The following is a 25,403-nucleotide window of genomic DNA, read 5'->3' as shown; positions in this document are numbered from 1 at the left end:
CAGGTTAGTCGAGGTCATTAAGGTAATATATACATGTAGTAAAGTTATTGGGTTATTAAAATGACTTATACATATAAAGGAAGTACATTCATGACAAGCAGGTTGAGCTCTCAGCTGACAGACTTGCACGTGTGTGTGTGTGTGTGTGTGTGTGTGTGTGTGTGTGTGTGTGTGTGTGCGTGCGTGCGTGCGTGCGTGCGTGCGTGCGTGCGTGCGTGTGTGTGTGTGTGTGTGAGCTAAAGTCTGTCTGTTTATGTCTGTGTCTGCATTTATGTGCATGCTTGTGTGTGTGTGTGTGTGTGTGTGTGTGTGTGTGTGTGTGTGTGTGTGTGTGTGTGTGTGTGTGTGTGTGTGTGTGTGTGTGTGTGTGTGTGTGAGCTAAAGTCTGTCTGTTTATGTCTGTGTCTGCATTTATGTGCATGCTTGTGTGTGTGTGTGTGTGTCCGTCCATCTGTGTGTGATTGTGCGTGCATCTCTGTAAGGAACATGATGGGCCTGATTTCCCCTTCAGAGCTGGCTGAATCGATTGCAGTGGAAAGTGCTGAAATAGCAGCAGCGGATCTCTCTTCGACGCAGCCCAGTGAGTCACTGGAGCTGAAAACATGAACAAGAGTGCTGACTTCTGAAACAAGGCAAACACTCAGAGCATTACTTGAGAGCGCCGATTTCCAGTCTCATTCAAGCTGGCTTTAAGCTTACATCTCCTCGGCTGGCCCTCTAGGATACCGTGCTGCATTCCATTCAGACTGGTCCTGCTATGATACCGTGCTGCATTACATTCAGACTGGTCCTGCTATGGTACCGTGCTGCATTCCATTCAGACTGGCCCTGCTATGGTACTGTGCTGCATTACATTCAGACTGGTCCTGCTATGGTACCGTGCTGCATTACATTAAAACTGGTCCTGCTATGATACCGTGCTGCATTACATTCAGACTGGTCCTGCTATGATACCGTGCTGCATTACATTCAGACTGGCCCTGCTAGGATACCGTGCTGCATTACATTCAGACTGGTCCTGCTATGGTACCGTGCTGCAGTCCGTTCAGACTGGCCCTGCTAGGATACCGTGCTGCATTACATTCAGACTGGCCCTGCTATGGTACCATGCTGCATTACATTCAGACTGGTCCTGCTATGATACCGTGCTGCAGTCCGTTCAGACTGGCCCTGCTAGGATACCGTGCTGCATTACATTCAGACTGGCCCTGCTATGATACCGTGCTGCGTTCCATTCAGACTGGTCCTGCTCTGATACCGTGCTGCATTCCATTCAGACTGGCCCTGCTATGGTACCGTGCTGCATTCCATTCAGACTGGTCCTGCTATGGTACCGTGCTGCATTACATTCAGACTGGTCCTGCTATGATACCGTGCTGCATTCCATTCAGACTGGTCCTGCTCTGATACCGTGCTGCAGTCCGTTCAGACTGGCCCTGCTAGGATACCGTGCTGCGTTCCATTCAGACTGGTCCTGCTATGGTACCGTGCTGCATTCCATTCAGACTGGTCCTGCTATGATACCGTGCTGCATTACATTTAGACTGGCCCTGCTATGGTACCGTGCTGCATTCCATTCAGACTGGCCCTGCTATGGTACCGTGCTGCATTACATTCAGACTGGCCCTGCTATGGTACCGTGCTGCATTCCATTCAGACTGGCCCTGCTATGGTACCGTGCTGCATTATATTCAGACTGGTCCTGCTATGATACCATGCTGCATTCCATTCAGACTGTTCCTGCTATGGTACCATGCTGCATTCCATTCAGACTGGTCCTGCTATGATACCGTGCTGCATTCAATTCAGACTGGTCCTGCTCTGGTACCGTGCTGCATTCCATTCAGACTGGCCCTGCTATGATACCGTGCTGCATTCCATTCAGACTGGCCCTGCTATGGTACCGTGCTGCATTCCATTCAGACTGGTCCTGCTATGGTACCGTGCTGCATTCCATTCAGACTGGTCCTGCTATGATACCATGCTGCATTAACTTCAGACTGGTCCTGCTATGATACCGTGCTGCATTAAATTCAGACTGGCCCTGCTATGATACCATGCTGCATTCCATTCAGACTGGCCCTGCTAGGATACCGTGCTGCATTACATTCAGACTGGTCCTGCTATGATACCGTGCTGCATTCAATTCAGACTGGCCCTGCTATGGTACCGTGCTGCGTTCCATTCAGACTGGTCCTGCTATGATACCGTGCTGCATTCCATTCAGACTGGTCCTGCTATGATACCGTGCTGCATTACATTCAGACTGGCCCTGCTATGGTACCGTGCTGCATTACATTCATACTGGCCCTGCTATGGTACCGTGCTGCATTACATTCAGACTGGTCCTGCTCTGGTACCGTGCTGCATTACATTCAGACTGGCCCTGCTATGGTACCGTGCTGCATTACATTCAGACTGGCCCTGCTATGGTACCGTGCTGCATTACATTCAGACTGGCCCTGCTATGGTACCGTGCTGCAGTCCGTTCAGACTGGCCCTGCTATGGTACCGTGCTGCATTCCATTCAGACTGGCCCTGCTATGGTACCGTGCTGCGTTCCATTCAGACTGGTCCTGCTCTGGTACCGTGCTGCATTCCATTCAGACGTTTCCTGCTATGGTACCGTGCTGCAGTCCGTTCAGACTGGCCCTGCTATGGTACCGTGCTGCATTCCATTCAGACTGGCCCTGCTATGGTACCGTGCTGCATTACATTCAGACTGGTCCTGCTATGGTACCGTGCTGCATTACATTCAGACTGGTCCTGCTATGGTACCGTGCTGCATTACATTCAGACTGGTCCTGCTATGGTACCGTGCAGCATTACATTCAGACTGGCCCTGCTATGGTACCGTGCTGCATTACATTCAGACTGGTCCTGCTATGGTACCATGCTGCATTACATTCAGACTGGCCCTGCTATGGTACCGTGCTGCGTTCCATTCAGACTGGTCCTGCTATGGTACCGTGCTGCATTACATTCAGACTGGTCCTGCTATGATACCATGCTGCATTCCATTCAGACTGTTCCTGCTATGGTACCGTGCTGCATTCCATTCAGACGGGTCCTGCTATGATACCGTGCTGCATTCCATTCAGACTGGTCCTGCTCTGGTACCGTGCTGCATTCCATTCAGACTGGTCCTGCTATGATACCGTACTGCATTACATTCAGACCTACCCTGCTATGGTACCGTGCTGCAGTCCGTTCAGACTGGTCCAGCTATGGTACCGTGCTGCATTACATTCAGACTGGTCCTGCTATGATACTGTGCTGCATTCCATTCAGACTGGCCCTGCTATGGTACCGTGCTGCATTCCATTCAGACTGGTCCTGCTATAGTACCGTGCTGCATTCCTATCAGACTGGTCCTGCTATGATACCATGCTGCATTAACTTCAGACTGGTCCTGCTATGATATCGTGCTGCATTCCATTCAGACTGGCCCTGCTATGATACCGTGCTGCGTTCCATTCAGACTGGCCCTGCTATGGTACCGTGCTGCATTACATTCAGACTGGCCCTGCTATGATACCGTGCTGCGTTCCATTCAGACTGGTCCTGCTATGATACCGTGCTGCGTTCCATTCAGACTGGTCCTGCTATGATACCGTGCTGCATTGCATTCAGACTGGTCCTGCTATGGTACCGTGCTGCATTCAATTCAGACTGGCCCTGCTATGATACCGTGCTGCGTTCCATTCAGACTGGTCCTGCTATGATACCGTGCTGCATTGCATTCAGACTGGTCCTGCTATGGTACCGTGCTGCATTCAATTCAGACTGGCCCTGCTATGATACCGTGCTGCGTTCCATTCAGACTGGTCCTGCTATGATACCGTGCTGCATTGCATTCAGACTGGTCCTGCTATGGTACCGTGCTGCATTCCATTCAGACTGGCCCTGCTATGATACCGTGCTGCGTTCCATTCAGACTGGCCCTGCTATGATACCGTGCTTCGTTCCATTCAGACTGGCCCTGCTATGATACCGTGCTGCGTTCCATTCAGACTGGTCCTGCTATGATACCGTGCTGCATTACATTCAGACTGGTGCTGCTATGGTACCGTGCTGCATTACATTCAGACTGGTCCTGCTAGGATACCGTGCTGCATTACATTCAGACTGGCCCTGCTATGGTACCGTGCTGCATTCCATTCAGACTGGCCCTGCTATGGTACCGTGCTGCGTTCCATTCAGACTGGCCCTGCTATGATACCGTGCTGGGTTCCATTCAGACTGGCCCTGCTATGATACCGTGCTGCGTTCCATTCAGACTGGTCCTGCTATGGTACCATGTTGCATTCCATTCAGACTGGTCCTGCTATGGTACCGTGCTGCATTACATTAAAACTGGTCCTGCTATGGTACCGTGCTGCAGTCCGTTCAGACTGGCCCTGCTAGGATACCGTGCTGCATTACATTCAGACTGGTCCTGCTATGATACCGTGCTGCAGTCCGTTCAGACTGGCCCTGCTAGGATACCGTGCTGCATTACATTCAGACTGGCCCTGCTATGATACCGTGCTGCGTTCCATTCAGACTGGTCCTGCTCTGATACCGTGCTGCATTCCATTCAGACTGGCCCTGCTATGGAACCGTGCTGCATTCCATTCAGACTGGTCCTGCTATGGTACCGTGCTGCATTACATTCAGACTGGTCCTGCTATGATACCGTGCTGCATTCTATTCAGACTGGTCCTGCTCTGATACCGTGCTGCAGTCCGTTCAGACTGGCCCTGCTAGGATACCGTGCTGCGTTCCATTCAGACTGGTCCTGCTATGGTACCGTGCTGCATTCCATTCAGACTGGCCCTGCTATGAAACCGTGCTGCATTCCATTCAGACTGGCCCTGCTAGGATACCGTGCTGCATTACATTCAGACTGGTCCTGCTATGATACCGTGCTGCATTCCATTCAGACTGGTCCTGCTATGGTACCGTGCTGCAGTCCGTTCCATTCAGACTGGTCCTGCTATGGTACCGTGCTGCGTTCCATTCAGACTGGCCCTGCTATGGTACCGTGCTGCGTTCCATTCAGACTGGTCCTGCTATGATATCGTGCTGCATTCCATTCAGACTGGCCCTGCTATGATACCGTGCTGCGTTCCATTCAGACTGGTCCTGCTATGATACCGTGCTGCATTGCATTCAGACTGGTCCTGCTATGGTACCGTGCTGCATTCAATTCAGACTGGCCCTGCTATGATACCGTGCTGCGTTCCATTCAGACTGGTCCTGCTATGATACCGTGCTGCATTCCATTCAGACTGGTCCTGCTATGATACCGTGCTGCATTCAATTCAGACTGGCCCTGCTATGATACCGTGCTGCATTACATTCAGACTGGTGCTGCTATGGTACCGTGCTGCATTACATTCAGACTGGTCCTGCTAGGATACCGTGCTGCATTACATTCAGACTGGCCCTGCTATGATACCGTGCTGCATTGCATTCAGACTGGTCCTGCTATGGTACCGTGCTGCATTCCATTCAGACTGGCCCTGCTATGGTACCGTGCTGCGTTCCATTCAGACTGGCCCTGCTATGATACCGTGCTGCGTTCCATTCAGACTGGCCCTGCTATGATACCGTGCTGCGTTCCATTCAGACTGGTGTTGCTATGGTACCATGTTGCATTCCATTCAGACTGGTCCTGCTATGGTACCGTGCTGCATTACATTAAAACTGGTCCTGCTATGATACAGTGCTGCATTACATTCAGACTGGTCCTGCTATGATACCGTGCTGCAGTCCGTTCAGACTGGCCCTGCTAGGATACCGTGCTGCATTACATTCAGACTGGTCCTGCTATGATACCGTGCTGCAGTCCGTTCAGACTGGCCCTGCTAGGATACCGTGCTGCATTACATTCAGACTGGTCCTGCTATGATACCGTGCTGCATTCCATTCAGACTGGCCCTGCTATGGTACCGTGCTGCGTTCCATTCAGACTGGCCCTGCTATGGTACCGTGCTGCGTTCCATTCAGACTGGTCCTGCTATGATACCGTGCTGCATTCCATTCAGACTGGTCCTGCTATGGTACCGTGCTGCATTACATTCAGACTGGTCCTGCTATGATACCGTGCTGCATTACATTCAGACTGGCCCTGCTATGGTACCGTGCTGCATTACATTCAGACTGGCCTTGCTATGGTACCGTGCTGCAATACATTCAGACTGGTCCTGCTCTGGTACCATGATGCATTACATTCAGACTGGCCCTGCTATGGTACCGTGCTGCATTACATTCAGACTGGCCCTGCTATGGTACCGTGCTGCATTCCATTCAGACTGGTCCTGCTATGGTACCGTGCTGCAGTCCGTTCAGACTGGCCCTGCTCTGGTACCGTGCTGCATTCCATTCAGACGGGTCCTGCTATGGTACCGTGCTGCAGTCCGTTCAGACTGGCCCTGCTATGGTACCGTGCTGCATTCCATTCAGACTGGCCCTGCTATGGTACCGTGCTGCATTACATTCAGACTGGTCCTGCTATGGTACCGTGCTGCATTACATTAAAACTGGTCCTGCTATGATACCGTGCTGCATTCCATTCAGACGGGTCCTGCTATGGTACCGTGCTGCAGTCCGTTCAGACTGGCCCTGCTATGGTACCGTGCTGCATTCCATTCAGACTGGCCCTGCTATGGTACCGTGCTGCATTACATTCAGACTGGTCCTGCTATGATACCATGCTGCATTCCATTCAGACTGGCCCTGCTATGGTACCGTGCTGCATTCCATTCAGACTGGTCCTGCTATGGTACCGTGCTGCATTCCATTCAGACTGGTCCTGCTATGATACCATGCTGCATTAACTTCAGACTGGTCCTGCTATGATACCGTGCTGTATTAAATTCAGACTGGCCCTGCTATGATACCAAGCTGCATTCCATTCAGACTGGCCCTGCTAGGATACCGTGCTGCATTACATTCAGACTGGTCCTGCTATGATACCGTGCTGCATTCCATTCAGACTGGCCCTGCTATGGTACCGTGCTGCGTTCCATTCAGACTGGTCCTGCTATGATACCGTGCTGCATTCCATTCAGACTGGTCCTGCTATGATACCGTGCTGCATTACATTCAGACTGGCCCTGCTATGGTACCGTGCTGCATTACATTCAGACTGGTCCTGCTATGGTACCGTGCTGCATTACATTCAGACTGGCCCTGCTATGGTACCGTGCTGCATTACATTTAGACTGGCCCTGCTATGGTACTGTGCTGCATTACATTCAGACTGGCCCTGCTATGGTACCGTGCTGCATTCCATTCAGACTGGTCCTGCTCTGGTACCGTGCTGCATTACATTCAGACTGGCCCTGCTATGGTACCGTGCTGCATTCCATTCAGACGTTTCCTGCTATGGTACCGTGCTGCAGTCCGTTCAGACTGGCCCTGCTCTGGTACCGTGCTGCATTCCATTCAGACTGGCCCTGCTATGGTACCGTGCTGCAGTCCGTTCAGACTGGTCCTGCTATGATACCGTGCTGCATTCCATTCAGACTGGTCCTGCTCTGGTACCGTGCTCCATTCCATTCAGACTGGTCCTGCTATGATACCGTGCTGCATTACATTCAGACCTACCCTGCTATGGTACCGTGCTGCATTACATTCAGACTGGTCCTGCTATGGTACCGTGCTGCATTACATTCAGACTGGCCCTGCTATGGTACCGTGCTGCAGTCCGTTCAGACTGGTCCTGCTATGGTACCGTGCTGCATTCCATTCAGACTGGCCCTGCTATGATACCGTGCTGCGTTCCATTCAGACTGGCCCTGCTATGATACCGTGCTGCATTGCATTCAGACTGGTCCTGCTATGGTACCGTGCTGCATTACATTCAGACTGGTCCTGCTCTGGTACCGTGCTGCATTACATTCAGACTGGCCCTGCTATGGTACCGTGCTGCATTACATTCAGACTGGCCCTGCTATGGTACCGTGCTGCATTCCATTCAGACTGGTCCTGCTATGGTACCGTGCTGCAGTCCGTTCAGACTGGTCCTGCTATGGTACCGTGCTGCATTACATTCATACTGGTCCTGCTATGATACCATGCTGCATTAACTTCAGACTGGTCCTGCTATGATACCGTGCTGCATTACATTCAGACTGGCCCTGCTATGATACCGTGCTGCGTTCCATTCAGACTGGTCCTGCTATGATACTGTGCTGCATTACATTCAGACTGGTCCTGTATGATACCGTGCTGCATTACATTCAGACTGGTCCTGCTATGATACCGTGCTGCATTGCATTCAGACTGGTCCTGCTATGGTACCGTGCTGCATTACATTCAGACTGGTCCTGCTCTGGTACCGTGCTGCATTACATTCAGACTGGCCCTGCTATGGTACCGTGCTGCATTACATTCAGACTGGCCCTGCTATGGTACCGTGCTGCATTCCATTCAGACTGGTCCTGCTATGGTACCATGCTGCAGTCCGTTCAGACTGGTCCTGCTATGGTACCGTGCTGCATTACATTCAGACTGGTCCTGCTATGATACCATGCTGCATTAACTTCAGACTGGTCCTGCTATGATACCGTGCTGCAGTCCGTTCAGACTGGCCCTGCTAGGATACCGTGCTGCATTACATTCAGACTGGTCCTGCTATGATACCGTGCTGCAGTCCGTTCACACTGGCCCTGCTAGGATACCGTGCTGCATTACATTCAGACTGGCCCTGCTATGACACCGTGCTGCATTAACTTCAGACTGGTCCTGCTCTGATACCGTGCTGCATTCCATTCAGACTGGCCCTGCTATGGAACCATGCTGCATTACATTCAGACTGGTCCTGCTATGGTACCGTGCTGCATTCCATTCAGACTGGCCCTGCTATGGTACCGTGCTGCGTTCCATTCAGACTGGCCCTGCTATGGTACCGTGCTGCGTTCCATTCAGACTGGTCCTGCTATGGTACCGTGCTGCATTCCATTCAGACTGGTCCTGCTATGATACCGTGCTGCATTACATTCAGACTGGCCCTGCTATGGTACCGTGCTGCATTATATTCAGACTGGCCCTGCTATGGTACCGTGCTGCAATACATTCAGACTGGTCCTGCTCTGGTACCATGATGCATTACATTCAGACTGGCCCTGCTATGGTACCGTGCTGCATTACATTCAGACTGGCCCTGCTATGGTACCGTGCTGCATTCCATTCAGACTGGTCCTGCTATGGTACCGTGCTGCATTATATTCAGACTGGTCCTGCTATGATACCGTGCTGCAGTCCGTTCAGACTGGCCCTGCTATGGTACCGTGCTGCATTCCATTCAGACGGGTCCTACTATGGTACCGTGCTGCAGTCCGTTCAGACTGGCCCTGCTATGGTACCGTGCTGCATTCCATTCAGACTGGCCCTGCTATGGTACCGTGCTGCATTACATTCAGACTGGTCCTGCTATGGTACCGTGCTGCATTACATTAAAACTGGTCCTGCTATGATACCGTGCTGCATTCCATTCAGACGGGTCCTGCTATGATACCGTGCTGCAGTCCGTTCAGACTGGCCCTGCTATGGTACCGTGCTGCATTCCATTCAGACTGGCCCTGCTATGGTACCGTGCTGCATTACATTCAGACTGGTCCTGCTATGATACCATGCTGCATTCCATTCAGACTGGCCCTGCTATGGTACCGTGCTGCATTCCATTCAGACTGGTCCTGCTATGGTACCGTGCTGCATTCCATTCAGACTGGTCCTGCTATGATACCATGCTGCATTAACTTCAGACTGGTCCTGCTATGATACCGTGCTGCATTAAATTCAGACTGGCCCTGCTATGATACCATGCTGCATTCCATTCAGACTGGCCCTGCTAGGATACCGTGCTGCATTACATTCAGACTGGTCCTGCTATGATACCGTGCTGCATTCCATTCAGACTGGCCCTGCTATGGTACCGTGCTGCATTACATTCAGACTGGCCCTGCTATGGTACCGTGCTGCATTACATTCAGACTGGCCCTGCTATGGTACCGTGCTGCATTACATTTAGACTGGCCCTGCTATGGTACTGTGCTGCATTACATTCAGACTGGCCCTGCTATGGTACCGTGCTGCATTCCATTCAGACTGGTCCTGCTATGGTACCGTGCTGCAGTCCGTTCAGACTGGCCCTGCTCTGGTACCGTGCTGCATTCCATTCAGACTGGCCCTGCTATGGTACCGTGCTGCAGTCCGTTCAGACTGGCCCTGCTATGGTACCGTGCTGCATTCCATTCAGACTGGCCCTGTTATGGTACCGTGCTGCATTACATTCAGACTGGTCCTGCTATGGTACCATGCTGCATTCCATTCAGACTGTTCCTGCTATGGTACCGTGCTGCATTCCATTCAGACTGGTCCTGCTATGATACCGTGCTGCATTCCATTCAGACTGGTCCTGCTCTGGTACCGTGCTCCATTCCATTCAGACTGGTCCTGCTATGATACCGTGCTGCATTACATTCAGACCTACCCTGCTATGGGACCGTGCTGCATTACATTCAGACTGGTCCTGCTATGGTACCGTGCTGCATTACATTCAGACTGGCCCTGCTATGGTACCGTGCTGCAGTCCGTTCAGACTGGCCCTGCTATGGTACCGTGCTGCATTACATTCAGACTGGTCCTGCTATGATACCGTGCTGCATTACATTCAGACTGGTCCTGCTATGATACCGTGCTGCATTACATTCAGACTGGTCCTGCTATGATACCGTGCTGCATTACATTCAGACTGGTCCTGCTATGGTACCGTGCTGCATTACATTCAGACTGGTCCTGCTATGATACCGTGCTGCATTCCATTCAGACTGGCCCTGCTATGGTACCGTGCTGCAGTCCGTTCAGACTGGCCCTGCTATGGTACCGTGCTGCATTACATTCAGACTGGTCCTGCTATGGTACCGTGCTGCATTACATTCAGACTGGTCCTGCTATGATACCGTGCTGCATTCCATTCAGACTGGCCCTGCTATGGTACCGTGCTGCAGTCCGTTCAGACTGGCCCTGCTATGGTACCGTGCTGCATTCCATTCAGACTGGTCCTGCTATGATACCGTGCTGCATTACATTCAGACTGGTCCTGCTATGGTACCGTGCTGCATTACATTCAGACTGGTCCTGCTATGATACCGTGCTGCATTCCATTCAGACTGGTCCTGCTATGATACCGTGCTGCATTACATTCAGACTGGTCCTGCTATGGTACCGTGCTGCATTACATTCAGACTGGTCCTGCTATGATACCGTGCTGCATTCCATTCAGACTGGCCCTGCTATGGTACCGTGCTGCATTCCATTCAGACTGGTCCTGCTATGGTACCGTGCTGCAGTCCGTTCAGACTGGTCCTGCTATGGTACCGTGCTGCATTACATTCAGACTGGCCCTGCTATGATACCGTGCTGCGTTCCATTCAGACTGGTCCTGCTATGATACTGTGCTGCATTACATTCAGACTGGTCCTGCTATGATACCGTGCTGCATTACATTCAGACTGGTCCTGCTATGATACCATGCTGCATTCCATTCAGACTGGTCCTGCTATGATACCGTGCTGCGTTCCATTCAGACTGGTCCTGCTATGGTACCATGCTGCATTACATTCAGACTGGCCCTGCTATGGGACTGTGCTGCATTACATTCAGACTGGTCCTGCTATGGTACCATGCTGCATTACATTCAGACTGGTCCTGCTATGGTACCGTGCTGCAGTCCGTTCAGACTGGTCCTGCTATGGTACCGTGCTGCATTACATTCAGACTGGTCCTGCTATGGTACCGTGATGCATTACATTCAGACTGGTCCTGCTATGGTACCGTGCTGCAGTCCCTTCCATTCAGATTGCAGCACAGAGACCACAGATAGGAGAGCCCAGTCACACAGTGGCTCTTAGCATTGTCTGGGATGCTGCTGCTGGTTAGTGGTTACCACGGCTCTGTACCCAACAGGAAGCATTATGCTCCACCAACAGCCTCTTATCAGATGTGAAAGAATCCAAAGTGGAGCTGAGAGGATATTAAGGGCAGTGCATTGTGGAAAGCACAGTGGATGTCATTACCCAGAATTAAGAGGCTCCCTCTCCTTATAAAGGCTGATTTACCTCATGTTGACCCGATGTGGTACACGGCTGCCTGGAAGGAGGGAAACTGGTCAAACTGATATGATTTATTGTAAACAGCCTAATGAAGACGTGCAGGTTGAAGCGTTGCACATTAAAACTGCGGGAGCATTCAACAGTGTGTGGATATGTGTATTACTTTCAGGACGTTTTGTATTCTGCACCGGCAAGTTACTGGATGTGTATTCACTTGTCCTACTTCTAAACATGATCTATTACACTAACATACAATGTGTGGGCTTAGACATCTGAGAAAGTGAAGACAGGGAGGACAGGGTTGTCAGTAGAGTAGCAGTCCTCCACAGAGAGAGGACAGGGTTGTCAGTAGAGTAACAGTCCTCTACAGAGAGAGGACAGGGTTGTCAGTAGAGTAACAGTCCTCTACAGAGAGAGGACAGGGTTGTCAGTAGAGTAGCAGTCCTCTACAGAGAGAGGACAGGGTTGTCAGTAGAGTAACAGTCCTCTACAGAGAGAGGACGGGGTTGTCAGTAGAGTAGCAGTCCTCTACAGAGAGAGGACAGGGTTGTCAGTAGAGTAGCAGTCCTCTACAGAGAGAGGACAGGGTTGTCAGTAGAGTAGCAGTCCTCTACAGAGAGAGGGCAGGACTGTCAGTAGAGTAACAGTCCTCTACAGAGAGAGGACAGGGTTGTCAGTAGAGTAGCAGTCCTCTACAGAGAGAGGACAGGGTTGTCAGTAGAGTAACAGTCCTCTACAGAGAGAGGACAGGGTTGTCAGTAGAGTAGCAGTCCTCTACAGAGAGAGGACAGGGTTGTCAGTAGAGTAGCAGTCCTCTACAGAGAGAGGACAGGGTTGTCAGTGGAGTAGCAGTCCTCTACAGAGAGAGGACAGGGTTGTCAGTAGAGTAACAGTCCTCTACAGAGAGAGGACAGGGTTGTCAGTAGAGTAGCAGTCCTCTACAGAAAGAGGACAGGGTTGTCAGTAGAGTAACAGTCCTCTACAGAGAGAGGACAGGGTTGTCAGTAGAGTAGCAGTCCTCTAGAGAGAGAGGACGGGGTTGTCAGTAGAGTAGCAGTCCTCTACAGAGAGAGGACAGGGTTGTCAGTAGAGTAACAGTCCTCTACAGAGAGAGGACAGGGTTGTCAGTAGAGTAGCAGTCCTCTACACAGAGAGGACATGGGTGTCAGTAGAGTAGCAGTCCTCTACAGAGAGAGGACAGGGTTGTCAGTAGAGTAGCAGTCCTCCACAGAGAGAGGACAGGGTTGTCAGTAGAGTAGCAGTCCTCTACAGAGAGAGGACAGGGTTGTCAGTAGAGTAGCAGTCCTCTACAGAGAGAAGACAGGGTTGTCAGTAGAGTAGCAGTCCTCTACAGAGAGAGGACAGGGTTGTCAGTAGAGTAGCAGTCCTCTAGAGAGAGAGGACGGGGTTGTCAGTAGAGTAGCAGTCCTCTACAGAGAGAGGACAAGGTTGTCAGTAGAGTAGCAGTCCTCTACTCAGGTTTGAAATGGAGGGAACAACAGAAACAGCTAATGGCAGCATCCAGACACTGTGCTGCTATATTTACTGAGTGGTTAATGAGAGAGACAGGTAACTTGGGGGTGAGAATGGGCCCTGGAGAGAGAGAGATGGAGAGATAGTACATTTGCATGTTATTCATTTAGCAGACACTCTTATCCAGAGTGACTTACAATTCGTGCATCTTAAGATAGGTGGGACAACAGTCGTAATTCCACAGTTGTAATAAGTACATTTTCCTCAATGAAGTGCTTATAAGCAAGGTCAGTCCTCCAGGTATTTATTTAAGATACTCTCTGGAGACAGACAGACAGACAGACAGACAGACAGGCAGACAGACAAATGCGGTGGGCAATACCATGCTCACAACGCTGGGCAATACCATGTTCACACCGCTGGGCCATACCATATTCACACCGCTGGGCCATACCATGTTCACACCGCTGGGCCATACCATGTTCACACCGCTGGGCCATACCATGTTCACGCAGCTGGTCCCTACCATGTTCACACCGCTGGGCCATACCATGTTCACACCGCTGGGCCATACCATGTTCACACCGCTGGGCCATACCATGTTCACGCAGCTGGTCCCTACCATGTTCACACCGCTGGGCCATACCATGTTCACACCGCTGGGCCATACCATGTTCACACCGCTGGATCATACCATGTTCACACCGCTGGGCCATACCATGTTCACACCGCTGGGCCATACCATGTTCACACCGCTGGATCATACCATGTTCACACCGCTGGGCCATACCATGTTCACACCGCTGGATCATACCATGTTCACACCGCTGGGCCATACCATGTTCACACCGCTGGATCATACCATGTTCACGCCGCTGGATCATACCATGTTCACACCGCTGGGCAATACCATGTTCACACCGCTGGGCAATACCATGTTCACACCGCTGGGCCATACCATGTTCACAACGCTGGGCCATACCATGTTCACACCGCTGGGCCATACCATGTTCACACCGCTGGGCAATACCATGTTCACACCGCTGGGCCCTACCATGTTCACACCGCTGGGCCATACCATGTTCACACCGCTGGGCCATACCATGTTCACACCGCTGGATCATACCATGTTCACACCGCTGGATCATACCATGTTCACACCGCTGGATCATACCATGCTCACACCGCTGGATCATACCATGTTCACACCGCTGGGTCCTACCATGTGTAGATAGTCATGATCCCTGACTGAGGGCCTGAGGGATGACCAGCCCAAATTGTACATGTTCAACCACGCAGGAGTGTAACTCAGAAGCAGCCATGGGAGACCTGAAAAACATTGCTGCAGGTCCTTCATCTAACATCCAAAGACGTGTTGGGATGAGGGCTTTTTCTGGTCAAAGACCAACACATTGGTTTGAATGTCACTGTTCCTGTAAAGAGGTCCTATGATATCTTCTACTGTGCTCATTTCTCAGTGGTTCCATGTCTGACTCCAAAGTGGAGATGTGAATCACACTGAATGACATTATATCACTGCAGAATAGATTTTCAGGATGTTCCCAGTCACCAACACTGACCTTGTTAAACACATGTTTACCCTGAAACATCGGGCACATGACACAAGTCATATAATTACCTTGGGTCTGAATTCCTAAAACAGTAAGGTATTTTGTAAAGCCTCAGGCTGCATACTGTGTGCCCCATAACCTGCCTGAACGGCTGAAATGCTCACTGAATACGAGAACATCTCTTCATAGTGAGGAGGCCATAACTGCATTCCAAATGGCACCCTAGTCACTATATAGTGCAGAAGTAGTGCCCTTTGTAGGGAATAGTGTGCCATTTGGGACGCATCGATGACTGTAGGCGATGACTGTAGTTACAACCCATGATCAGGGATCACTTGACATTCTGACAACACGACGGTCGGTTCAGTGAAATGCAGTGGGATGGAGATGAAATAGTTCCTAGTCACTAGACCTTCTCTTGTGCCGACCCTCCCGCCGCAACTCAACTCCAGTGGTTTCAACCCAAAGATCTGCGTTGCATTATGCCCACCCCCGTTTAGATCAAAGGCAGGTGGAGGGCCTCTATTCTCCTCCTCATTCATTCCCACTGAATATGCATGATGTTTTAATTCCCCTCCTCCAATGGGAAGGAGAGGTCGAAACAAAAGCACCAGCCACTCTCTGCACCCTAAACCAGCCTTTATGTGTAGAAGTAGGCACCTCCAGAGACAGTTGTATATAAAGAGTTGGTCCAGGTTTTAGAATGGATGCCATGTCAGGGCCTTTATTCTCCCAATGTTGGTGATGTAACAATACAGTTCCTGTTAAATGACCTGCTGTAAACAAGCAAAACTGAACAGCCAATTTAACACAGCTTTTTATGGATTAGCAGTTGGGATTATGTGTCTCCAAGTCTGGACTGTGTTGTGGTGTCAACACATTTCACATTCACTGGACATCTTCATAAACAAAGTATCACTTAGCAGCGGCTATGAGGGAGAAAGAGGTGCTCCTGGACAACCCTTTATGTATCAGAATCTGGGGACTTCTGCGTATCACATGCGTATCACATGCAGGGCAACCTGGAGTTCTGTGACCTCATCAGATTTGAAATACTTTCAGTTGGCTGTATCAAACACAAGATCAGAGCAACAGGCGTGAACAGCAGGAAACAGTAACACATCATGACGAACCTAAACTATCTGACATGTAGAACCAACTTCACAAACCGCCAGTAACAACACATAGCAGTCCAGAAATAATACAATTAGGAGCCAACCATTTAACAGACAAGTGCACATAATTAAACAGTTGAGGTTGAACTACACAAGGCAACAGAAGTTCCACTGTCCTTTAAGTGCCAATGTTGAAGTGGTTGCTATTAAGAATGTACTGTGGTGTGCTGTGCTCCTGCTGCCTGCACGGTGGAAGCTGCCTCAGCTGCATGTCAGCCAATCTGGGTCAGAGCTAGCTCCCCCTCACCTCCTCTTTCCCCACCTCCCCTGAAACACATTCTTCCGCCTGAAAATATTTGCCTAGCTACAGCACAAGCAGGAGTCAGCCCAGCTGAAAAAGTAACTCAAAACTCAAAGCTTATTATAAATGATTGATAGCTTCATAAATTATTTCGGTCCTTATCTTCTCGTTCGTTGTGGATGTTTCGTTTTTCTGGCAAGCACACATAGTTATTGGTTGTTTGTGGTCGTTCCTTCCAAGCTCCTGTTGAGTGAAAGCACTGACGGTTGTCCTCCTCCCACCCACTCTTAGTGTTGGTCTACAGAAACAGACCTCTGTTCCAGCAACATGCGTCACCAGTTCCTTCTATCCTGTACTGTTTGTTAACTGAACAGGCTTAAGGGCTCTCTGTCTCACCACTGGTGTCTTAGTCAGAGCTATGAGGTGACAAAGCAGTATCCCTCTCAGCCAAGTGACGACGAACCCACCATGTGTGGGCCCCAAACGACACCCTATTCCCTACATAGTGCACTACTTGTGACCAGGGCCCATGGGGCTCAGTGCACTACTGTATATAGGTCGGGAATAGGGTGCCATTTGGGACGCAGACCCAGGTCTGAAAGCAACGCTTTTCACCACGTCCTCACCAATCAGCCATAATGCATTCTGAGGGGGCACTATTCACCGTCTGTCTGTCTGTCTGTGGCTACAACTTGTAGCTAGCTGGTGCTGTGATGCACTCCTGCATGCTGCCTGCCTACAGAGACTGTTATAGGATACCTTTACCTAGCCAAGTGGAATCTGGTTTGTATGTGGAGAGACATGCACATTGGGGAGGCTTTATAAAACCACTTGTGTGTTGTACAAGTGTCACACCAGTTGATGTCGATCTCTAACACATAGATTCAACAAATAGCAAGATAAATCAACAGGCAGAGATGCTGTTGTCAGTTGCCATGGCTGGACTAGTAGATTACCTTTTCAATCCCGTCAAACAGAAGTGGACTGTTACACAATTCTCTGTTAGTGGTCAGTATCATTCACACCATCAACAGCAAACAAGGGATGGACATGGACCTCAGCAGACCCCCTGTCTTTCTGTAAGGTAAGGCCGTCAGCATGAAGACAAGCCTACTCTACTATTCAACCGTCTGCCTGCATGGGCCTAAGTGCTGCCCAGGGGACTGGCAGTCTGACATTAAACTGCAGTGACGGTAGAGGGATGTAGAAAGCCAACAGACCAACCAAGGTGTGAGAGAAACCCAGTACAACTACAGCTGTCTCCTGTGGACTAATGCATTGTGCTGATATAGGATACGTTCCAAATGGCACCCTATCCCCTTAATAGTGCACTACTTTTGACCAGGGACAAATGGGTTGCGGTCAAATGTAGTGCCCTATATAGGGAATAGGGTGCCATTTGGGTCACATCCATACTCCTGCTATAGAACAATAACCCAGGAGCTCCTGAGACCCCAGTCTGCGTAAGCCATCTCATGAAGCAGATTATAATGATTCCTGATAAAAACCTGCGTAGGCCATCTCATGAAGCAGATTATAATGATTCCTGATAAAACCTGCGTAGGCCATCTCATGAAGCAGATTATAATGATTCCTGATAAAACCTGTGTAGGCCATCTCATGAAGCAGATTATAATGATTCCTGATAAAAACCTGCGTAGGCCATCTCATGAAGCAGATTATAATGATTCCTGATAAAACCTGCGTAGGCCATCTCATGAAGCAGATTATAATGATTCCTGATAAAACCTGCGTAGGCCATCTCATGAAGCAGATTATAATGATTCCTGATAAAACCTGCGTAGGCCATCTCATGAAGCAGATTATAATGATTCCTGATAAAACCTGCGTAGGCCATCTCATGAAGCAGATTATAATGATTCCTGATAAAACCTGCGTAGGCCATCTCATGAAGTAGATTATAGTGATTCCTGATAAAACCTGCGTAGGCCATCTCATGAAGCAGATTATAAAGATTCCTGATAAAACCTGCGTAGGCCATCTCATGAAGTAGATTATAATGATTCCTGATAAAACCTGCGTAGGCCATCTCATGAAGTAGATTATAATGATTCCTGATAAAACCTGCGTAGGCCATCTCATGAAGCAGATTATAATGATTCCTGATAAAACCTGCGTAGGCCATCTCATGAAGTAGATTATAATGATTCCGGATAAAACCTGCGTAGGCCATCTCATGAAGCAGATTATAAAGATTCCTGATAAAACCTGCGTAGGCCATCTCATGAAGCAGATTATAAAGATTCCTGATAAAACCTGCGTAGGCCATCTCATGAAGCAGATTATACATTTTCCTTATAAAACCTGCGTAGGCCATCTCATGAAGTAGATTATAATGATTCCTGATAAAACCTGCGTAGGCCATCTCATGAAGTAGATTATAATGATTCCTGATAAAACCTGCGTAGGCCATCTCATGAAGCAGATTATAATGATTCCTGATAAAAACCTGCGTAGGCCATCTCATGAAGCAGATTATAATGATTCCTGATAGATTGATGAAATCGGGGCCTGAGCCTCCGTAGAGCAGAGTTAATCCCAGTAGGAGTTGCATGGGAAAAATATGTGATTTATTGAGTTGATGAACAAGGTCAGGATGAGGTGAAATAAATGAACAAGTGAAGTGCAGCTCAACCATATGGAGAGAGGGGGGAGCAGGAAGAGTGATGCATAACAAGTTGACCAGTTACAATGTCATGCGTCAATCAAAAAACACATATGATCAGGCAGCCTCCCTTTCTCCCCACCTGTCTACTAAGACTTTCACTCCACCTGAATATAGCAATTCAACAGCTATCCCGCCGCCTGCACAGATCGCCATGGTCACGACAGAGACAGACATTGTTTTCCTATTTCTGAGGTCATTGACTGCGTCCATAATGTGAAATGTATAATGTCTGTCAATCAGTGGCTTACATTTTCAAGTCAAAGCAGCACTTCTAATGGCATTTTTAAATGTATTGTGCATTGACATTATTGGTAGCCGTCAAGAGTTAACCAATCATGTCCACACATCTGATTACAGAATACCTTGAACCAGAATGTCAGAAATTAGTGTTATCTTGTCCCTCATTCAGTAAGTGTCAGCAAGTTCACAGCCAAAATTGTAATTTGACTTCCCAGGAAATTGTCTATCCATTTTGAGGTCATAGACCTGATTCTAAATGCAGTCAAGAGAGCTATCAAGTGATAAGGCTTATCTATGAGGAATGAAATGTCTTTTAGCCCCCTCAAAGGGCTACATGGCCTCATCTGACTTATGCTACAGTAGCTGCAGCCACCCAGGTAGCTCTCTTTCGCTCTCACTCTCTCTCTCACTCACTCTCTCTTGCTCCCTCTCTTTCTCTCTCACTCTCTCTCTCCCCTCTCTCCCATCTTTCTATTTCCCTCCCGCCCCTCTCTCTCTCCCTCCCCTCTTTCTCTCTCTCCCTCTCTCTCTCTCCCCCTCTCTCTCTCCCTCTCTCTCTCTCTCCCCCTCTCTTTCTCTCTCTCTCTCCCTCTCTCTCTCTCCCCCTCTCTTTCTCTCTCTTTCTCCCTCTCTCTCTGAGCAGTACAGTAGTAAGGGGGATGGTTAGAACACAAGGTCATGTACAGCACTGTTTCCTATAGGATGGTGAAGACATGCTTTACTCTGAGGATTATCTTTCAACTTTTGATTCAAATGCTTGAAGATATACTTTAGGCTAATAAGGTGATATAGTATACATTGTGAAATTTGATACAAACAAATAAAAACAAGTGACTAACAGACAGACAAGAGATTTTGTTAATATTATTCTTTATTATGAAGTGACAATGCCTTGTTGTGTCTTGTGCTTACATCATTTGAATACTGACTGGAAAGGACATTTTCCTCCCTCCAGATATCTCCTGAAATAAGGTTTGTTTCATTCTTTACTGCTGTAAAAATGTTCAATCCAAAGGATTATTTACAAAGCCTCTTGCAATAAATTATTATTAATTCATTCTTTATTGGAAATACAAAACAGAGGTCAAGCTAATACGAGTTCTTGTTTTTTCTACCTGAATCTCTAGGTTCATTGTGCTACTTTTTAAGGTGTAAATGAAGTGCTTTATTATAGACAAATCTGTGGCACACCAATGAGGTTAAAGAAAGGCATCTTGTCCATCAAGCTGAGTGTGGATGCAGTGCAAAGTTTGCCCACCTTAAGTCAATAGTGGGTTCCAGTGTTTTTCATCCCAAAATAACTACCTATTCCCTACATAGTGCACTAGTTTTGGCCACGGCCCATAGGGCTCTATATAGAATATAGGGTGCCATTGGGGACCCAGAAGGTGTTTGACCTTTGTATGACCTTAATGGGTGCCCTGTAGATTTGGATACATGTTCTGAGGTGCTGGGAGCTGAAGTACTACAAGCCTACGGTCCTAACGGTCCTAACGGTCCTAACGGTCCTAACACTACTGTTGAAATAAGAGGCAGGCAATGCATGACGTCAGAGGAAAAGAGGACGTGGTTGCTTTCTTGTTGTTTCACTAACACTACATTGGCATTTTCCCTGATGTTGTATTTTTTTGTATGACTATAGATGCGTACTGGAGTAAAACATACCTGATTTTAAAAACTGCTATACAGTAGGTAATAGTTCATAATCATTTTCAAAAAGACCATGCATTAAGTGATTATTGCTTTATAATTCGTCATGTGGCTTCAGCAGAAATATTGCCAACAGATACTATCTAGATTTTGGAGAAGAAAAAAATCATAAGCTTTGTGATACTGGCATAGATTTCATTTCTGCATGCAATAATTTAAAATGGTAGTAAACGAAGAATAAGTGACAAACGCTTTGGCCTGTTCATGAGAGGTTGGCAAATTCACACATTAAAGTGCAAAGAATAGGTAGTGGTATCAAATAAAAACAGACCAATATGTCAGACATACTATATAAACAAATACATATAAATAGCCTAATGTACAAATAGATAAATAAATAAATAGATTAATTAATTAATTAATACAAACATAAATGGCATTTACCTCAACGGAGAGTATGGTCAGTTGCAGCAGTACATTATTATCCAACATTAAAATGTTCGACTTTTGTTTGGAGCAATCCAGTATTGTCATCTTCGTCAAATTTCAAAATATATGATTTCATATTTACGCGCGGTGGAAGGTATATTCTATCCACGTGACTGGAGGAGGAAGAGGATTTTTAAGTGCATGCGAAGATCATCAGTAATTCCTTCGGGTGGATTTCAAGGAGAATACAGAAAAATTGTGCTATTATTGTGGTTCCACTGGAAGTTGAGGTGGATTTTAGGAAAGGTTTGGCAGAATTAGTCAAGCAAAAATATAATGTTTTGTCTGCACTTTTAATGTGGACGTCATGGAGAGTCATCGAGATCAGGACTCAAGGGCGAGAACGCGCCTTTGAAGCACGCGGACTCGTAGTGCTTATTCAGGTAGGACTTGAGAGCGAAGGTCTTGTCGCACCGTTTGCATTTGAAATGCTTGAAAGCGGAGTGAGTCTGCATATGCGCGCGCAGGTTGGAGCGGTCTGCGAACGCTTTTCCGCAGTGTGCACACCCAAAGGGCTTCTCGCCCGTGTGTGACCTCATGTGGCCCTGCAGTAGCCAAGGTCTGCTGAACGCTTTGGCACAGATGTCACACTTGTGCTTGAGGTCATGGGTGAGCAGGTGCATGGCCATTGCTGGCATGGACACGTACACTTTCCCACAGGTTGCACACTTCTTGGCCATCTTGCTGTCCAGGCTCCGGTGGGTCTGCTTATGCCTACTCAGGTTGGAAGACGTGGCGTAGGTTTTCCCACATTCGTTGCATGTGTGACGCTGTATGCTCCTGCTGCTGGGGCTGCTGATTACTTTCCTCCGTGACCTTCCGTCCGTGATGTAAAACGCGTCCACCGTGTAGCAATCACTCACCGCGGTGTCCCCGTTGATGTAGCCGGAGGTGACGTCCGACTGCGGACTGTCAGGCTGTTCTGAGTCCGGGGCGCCGTAGTCGCTGTGGATGCCATCGTAGAGTGGCTCCGGAGAGGGAACTTTAATGGCACCGTCGCTTTCTCCATCGTAGACAGACGGGCTGATGTAGTCACTAATGTACCCTGGTGTGAAAAATAACAAGAGCTTCATTCAATTACTCATTGTCGCGTGGGGATTCTTCAAGTGGGAACAATCTGCTTAATAGATGCAACAAGCTACAGGCAGCACTTTTCCACTTGAAATCGGCTACGGCACGTTATCACCAAAGCCTATGCGTCCTGTGCACTTTATTCAGCTTTAGGCGAGTCTAAAACGTTTTTATTTATCTGGAAGCACGACCCTTTTATGCGTTAACCTATAGTTGCCAATTACACACAGTGAGAATAAACATAATTTAACAACATAACCTACTGAGATGATTAGGCAACATTATACCGCCGGTCTGAAGCGATGGATAAGCTAGTTTACATATCATCATGAAATATGATTCAGCCTTCTGACTGACATAATGTCTAAATAATAGGGCTATACAACAGTGTTCCAAAGCATAACGGGTAATATAGGTGCAATGCAATCTCTTGTGTACATGCTGGTGCCTAAGTGCAGATATATGATGCACACTTGTGGGTTGTGGAGAAGTTTTGCATCAGCATCACAAGCATCATTCCTCCCCATGCTCCGAGTAGGCAAGATGCGATAGGCTATTTACACATTCAATTGGTTTGTTTCAAAACATACAGGCTAGAATTAGCCTACAAATGTATAGGTAGGTGTGTTTGTCAAAACTAATATAACAATGGAATCAGATTGAGTCATGAATGCAGCGCAAAAACGTGCAAACGTGGCAAAAAAAAGACACCGTGCATAATAAGCAAAAATATATATAACATAATCAACATCAACATCAACATTCCAAATGATAAATAATGTTTATATTTACCTTTATCGTGAATCCGTAGACTGAGGTTGGTCCTGGATCGTCCATAAGAACTCTCAAAATCACTGGATGAAAAATCATCAAGCTTCACCTTTTTAACCAGGAAAGACCTTGGCATGTTTCTGGTGCTGCACCGAAACAACAACCGTCCAGGGCAGGGTTACTGTCCTCATGCAACGCCAATGTAGAGCTGGATATTTAAATCTGAGCTTTGGATGCCTGGCTGCGTAGAGTATCAGACACCCAGTCAGTCAAACAATCCCCCAGCCAACCCGTAGTGCTTAGGTTTCTCTGTTCTACCTGCAACACCGTGTCTTGCGAAGGGAAGAAATGCAACTTCAGCACTGGATAGCTCCCTCTCAGAGGCTCGCGCAAGACGGACGAGCGAGCGGAAAGCACCCTGCAGAGTGCGCCTCTTTCTCCCGCGTGCCAATAGAGGAGAATGCAAAAAAACACGAGAGAAGCTGCTGTAATGTAAGAGTGCAACAAAAAATGGGCAGCACTTGTCAGCGTTATTTATTGCTTTCCAATTATTTCCAACTCTGATTGGTAGTCTATTTACATTTGGCTGAAAAATAATAATGTAGGTTGAAGGACCGTCACCGCTCCACTTCTCTCTCTCTCTCTCTCTCTCTCTCTCTCTCTCTCTCTCTCTCTCTCTCTCTCTCTCTCTCTCTCTCTGTCTCTCTCTCTCTCTCTCTCTCTCTCTCTATCTCACTGTTGCTGCAGCCTCTCTCTGTGTCCTGTACTTGGTGTCTGGAGACAGTTGATCAGCTGTTGGGATTTATACGGCGCTGCGATCAGGTGGGAGATGGAAATGGAAGTGCTTAATTTAATCCATCAGAAATCTCTGGGGAGCAACATTGGGATAGAATGATTTATATAGGCGGCTACTCGTCTCCCCGTCTCATTTTATTTGTAAGGAGCTCACCACCATGTTCTTTGGAGATAAGAATGGAAATGATTGTTTTATTTCAAGTCTTTCTGTATCAGTTGAAACTAGACTTACATCGCACCTGCTTACATGCAACGCATTGCATTTTATTCAGCACTTTCTCACGGTTTTGAATGGAGATTCTTTCCAGATTTGCAATGCATGCACATTCTCTTGCAATTTTATGATGACATATAATTTCTTTGAAGAATTGTAACTACTGTTCACACCGCAATTACCATACGGTGTATAGCCTACAGGCGTTCGGTCTCTACGAAATCAACTGTTAGACAATTAATAATGTATCTCTTGTCATGTTCATATGATCATTATGGGTTCATGGTTAACTTCAACACTAAATATCCCAGGTGCTTTCATTCTGACTTTGCATTGTGACACAGCAGCACCACTAACCAATAAAGCAAAAAAATGACACATGGTTTGTGATATGCACATCGCAAATACATTACATTATTCAAGCGATCACACCGGTTTACTGGAAGAATGTAGTCTCCTTATCCACCCATTTAATATGTATATATGTTAGATAGAATGAATATGTTAGATAGAATGAATATGTTAGATAGAATGAATATGTTAGATAGAATGAATATGTTAGATGTCACGCCCATGCACATCTACTGTATATATGTCTACTGTATTTAAGTAACCTAACTAAACCTACACCTAACTAAACCTACACCTAACTAAACCTAAACCTAACTAAACCTACACCTAACTAAACCTAAACCTAACTAAACCTACACCTAACTAAACCTAAACCTAACTAAACCTAAACCTAACTAAACCTACACCTAACTAAACCTACACCTAACTAAACCTAAACCTAACTAAACCTACACCTAACTAAACCTACACCCGACTAAACATAAACCTAACTAAACCTAAACCTAACTAAACCTAACTAAACCTAAACCTAACTAAACGTACACCTAACTAAACCTACACCTAACTAA

The 25,403-nt window shown here is 47.8% G+C and overlaps 1 protein-coding gene across 1 annotated transcript; it reads right to left on the bottom strand.

Moving 5' to 3' along the window:
* Positions 1 to 20,344: 20,344 nt before the first annotated feature.
* LOC129848426 (transcriptional repressor scratch 1-like) lies at positions 20,345 to 24,253 on the bottom strand. The gene is made up of 2 exons (XM_055915670.1): positions 23,496 to 24,253; positions 20,345 to 22,677 (listed from the first exon to the last, which is right to left on the bottom strand). Exons 1-2 carry the CDS (start codon positions 23,608 to 23,610, stop codon positions 21,938 to 21,940), a joined length of 855 nt encoding a protein of 284 aa, XP_055771645.1. The 5' UTR covers positions 23,611 to 24,253; the 3' UTR covers positions 20,345 to 21,937.
* Positions 24,254 to 25,403: the final 1,150 nt, after the last annotated feature.

Source organism: Salvelinus fontinalis, unplaced genomic scaffold, assembly GCF_029448725.1.
Source record: "Salvelinus fontinalis isolate EN_2023a unplaced genomic scaffold, ASM2944872v1 scaffold_1034, whole genome shotgun sequence".
NCBI classification, from domain to species: Eukaryota; Metazoa; Chordata; class Actinopteri; order Salmoniformes; family Salmonidae; genus Salvelinus; species Salvelinus fontinalis.
The sequence above is the reverse complement of the archived record's forward strand: the minus strand, read 5'-3'. Positions and strand labels throughout refer to the sequence as shown.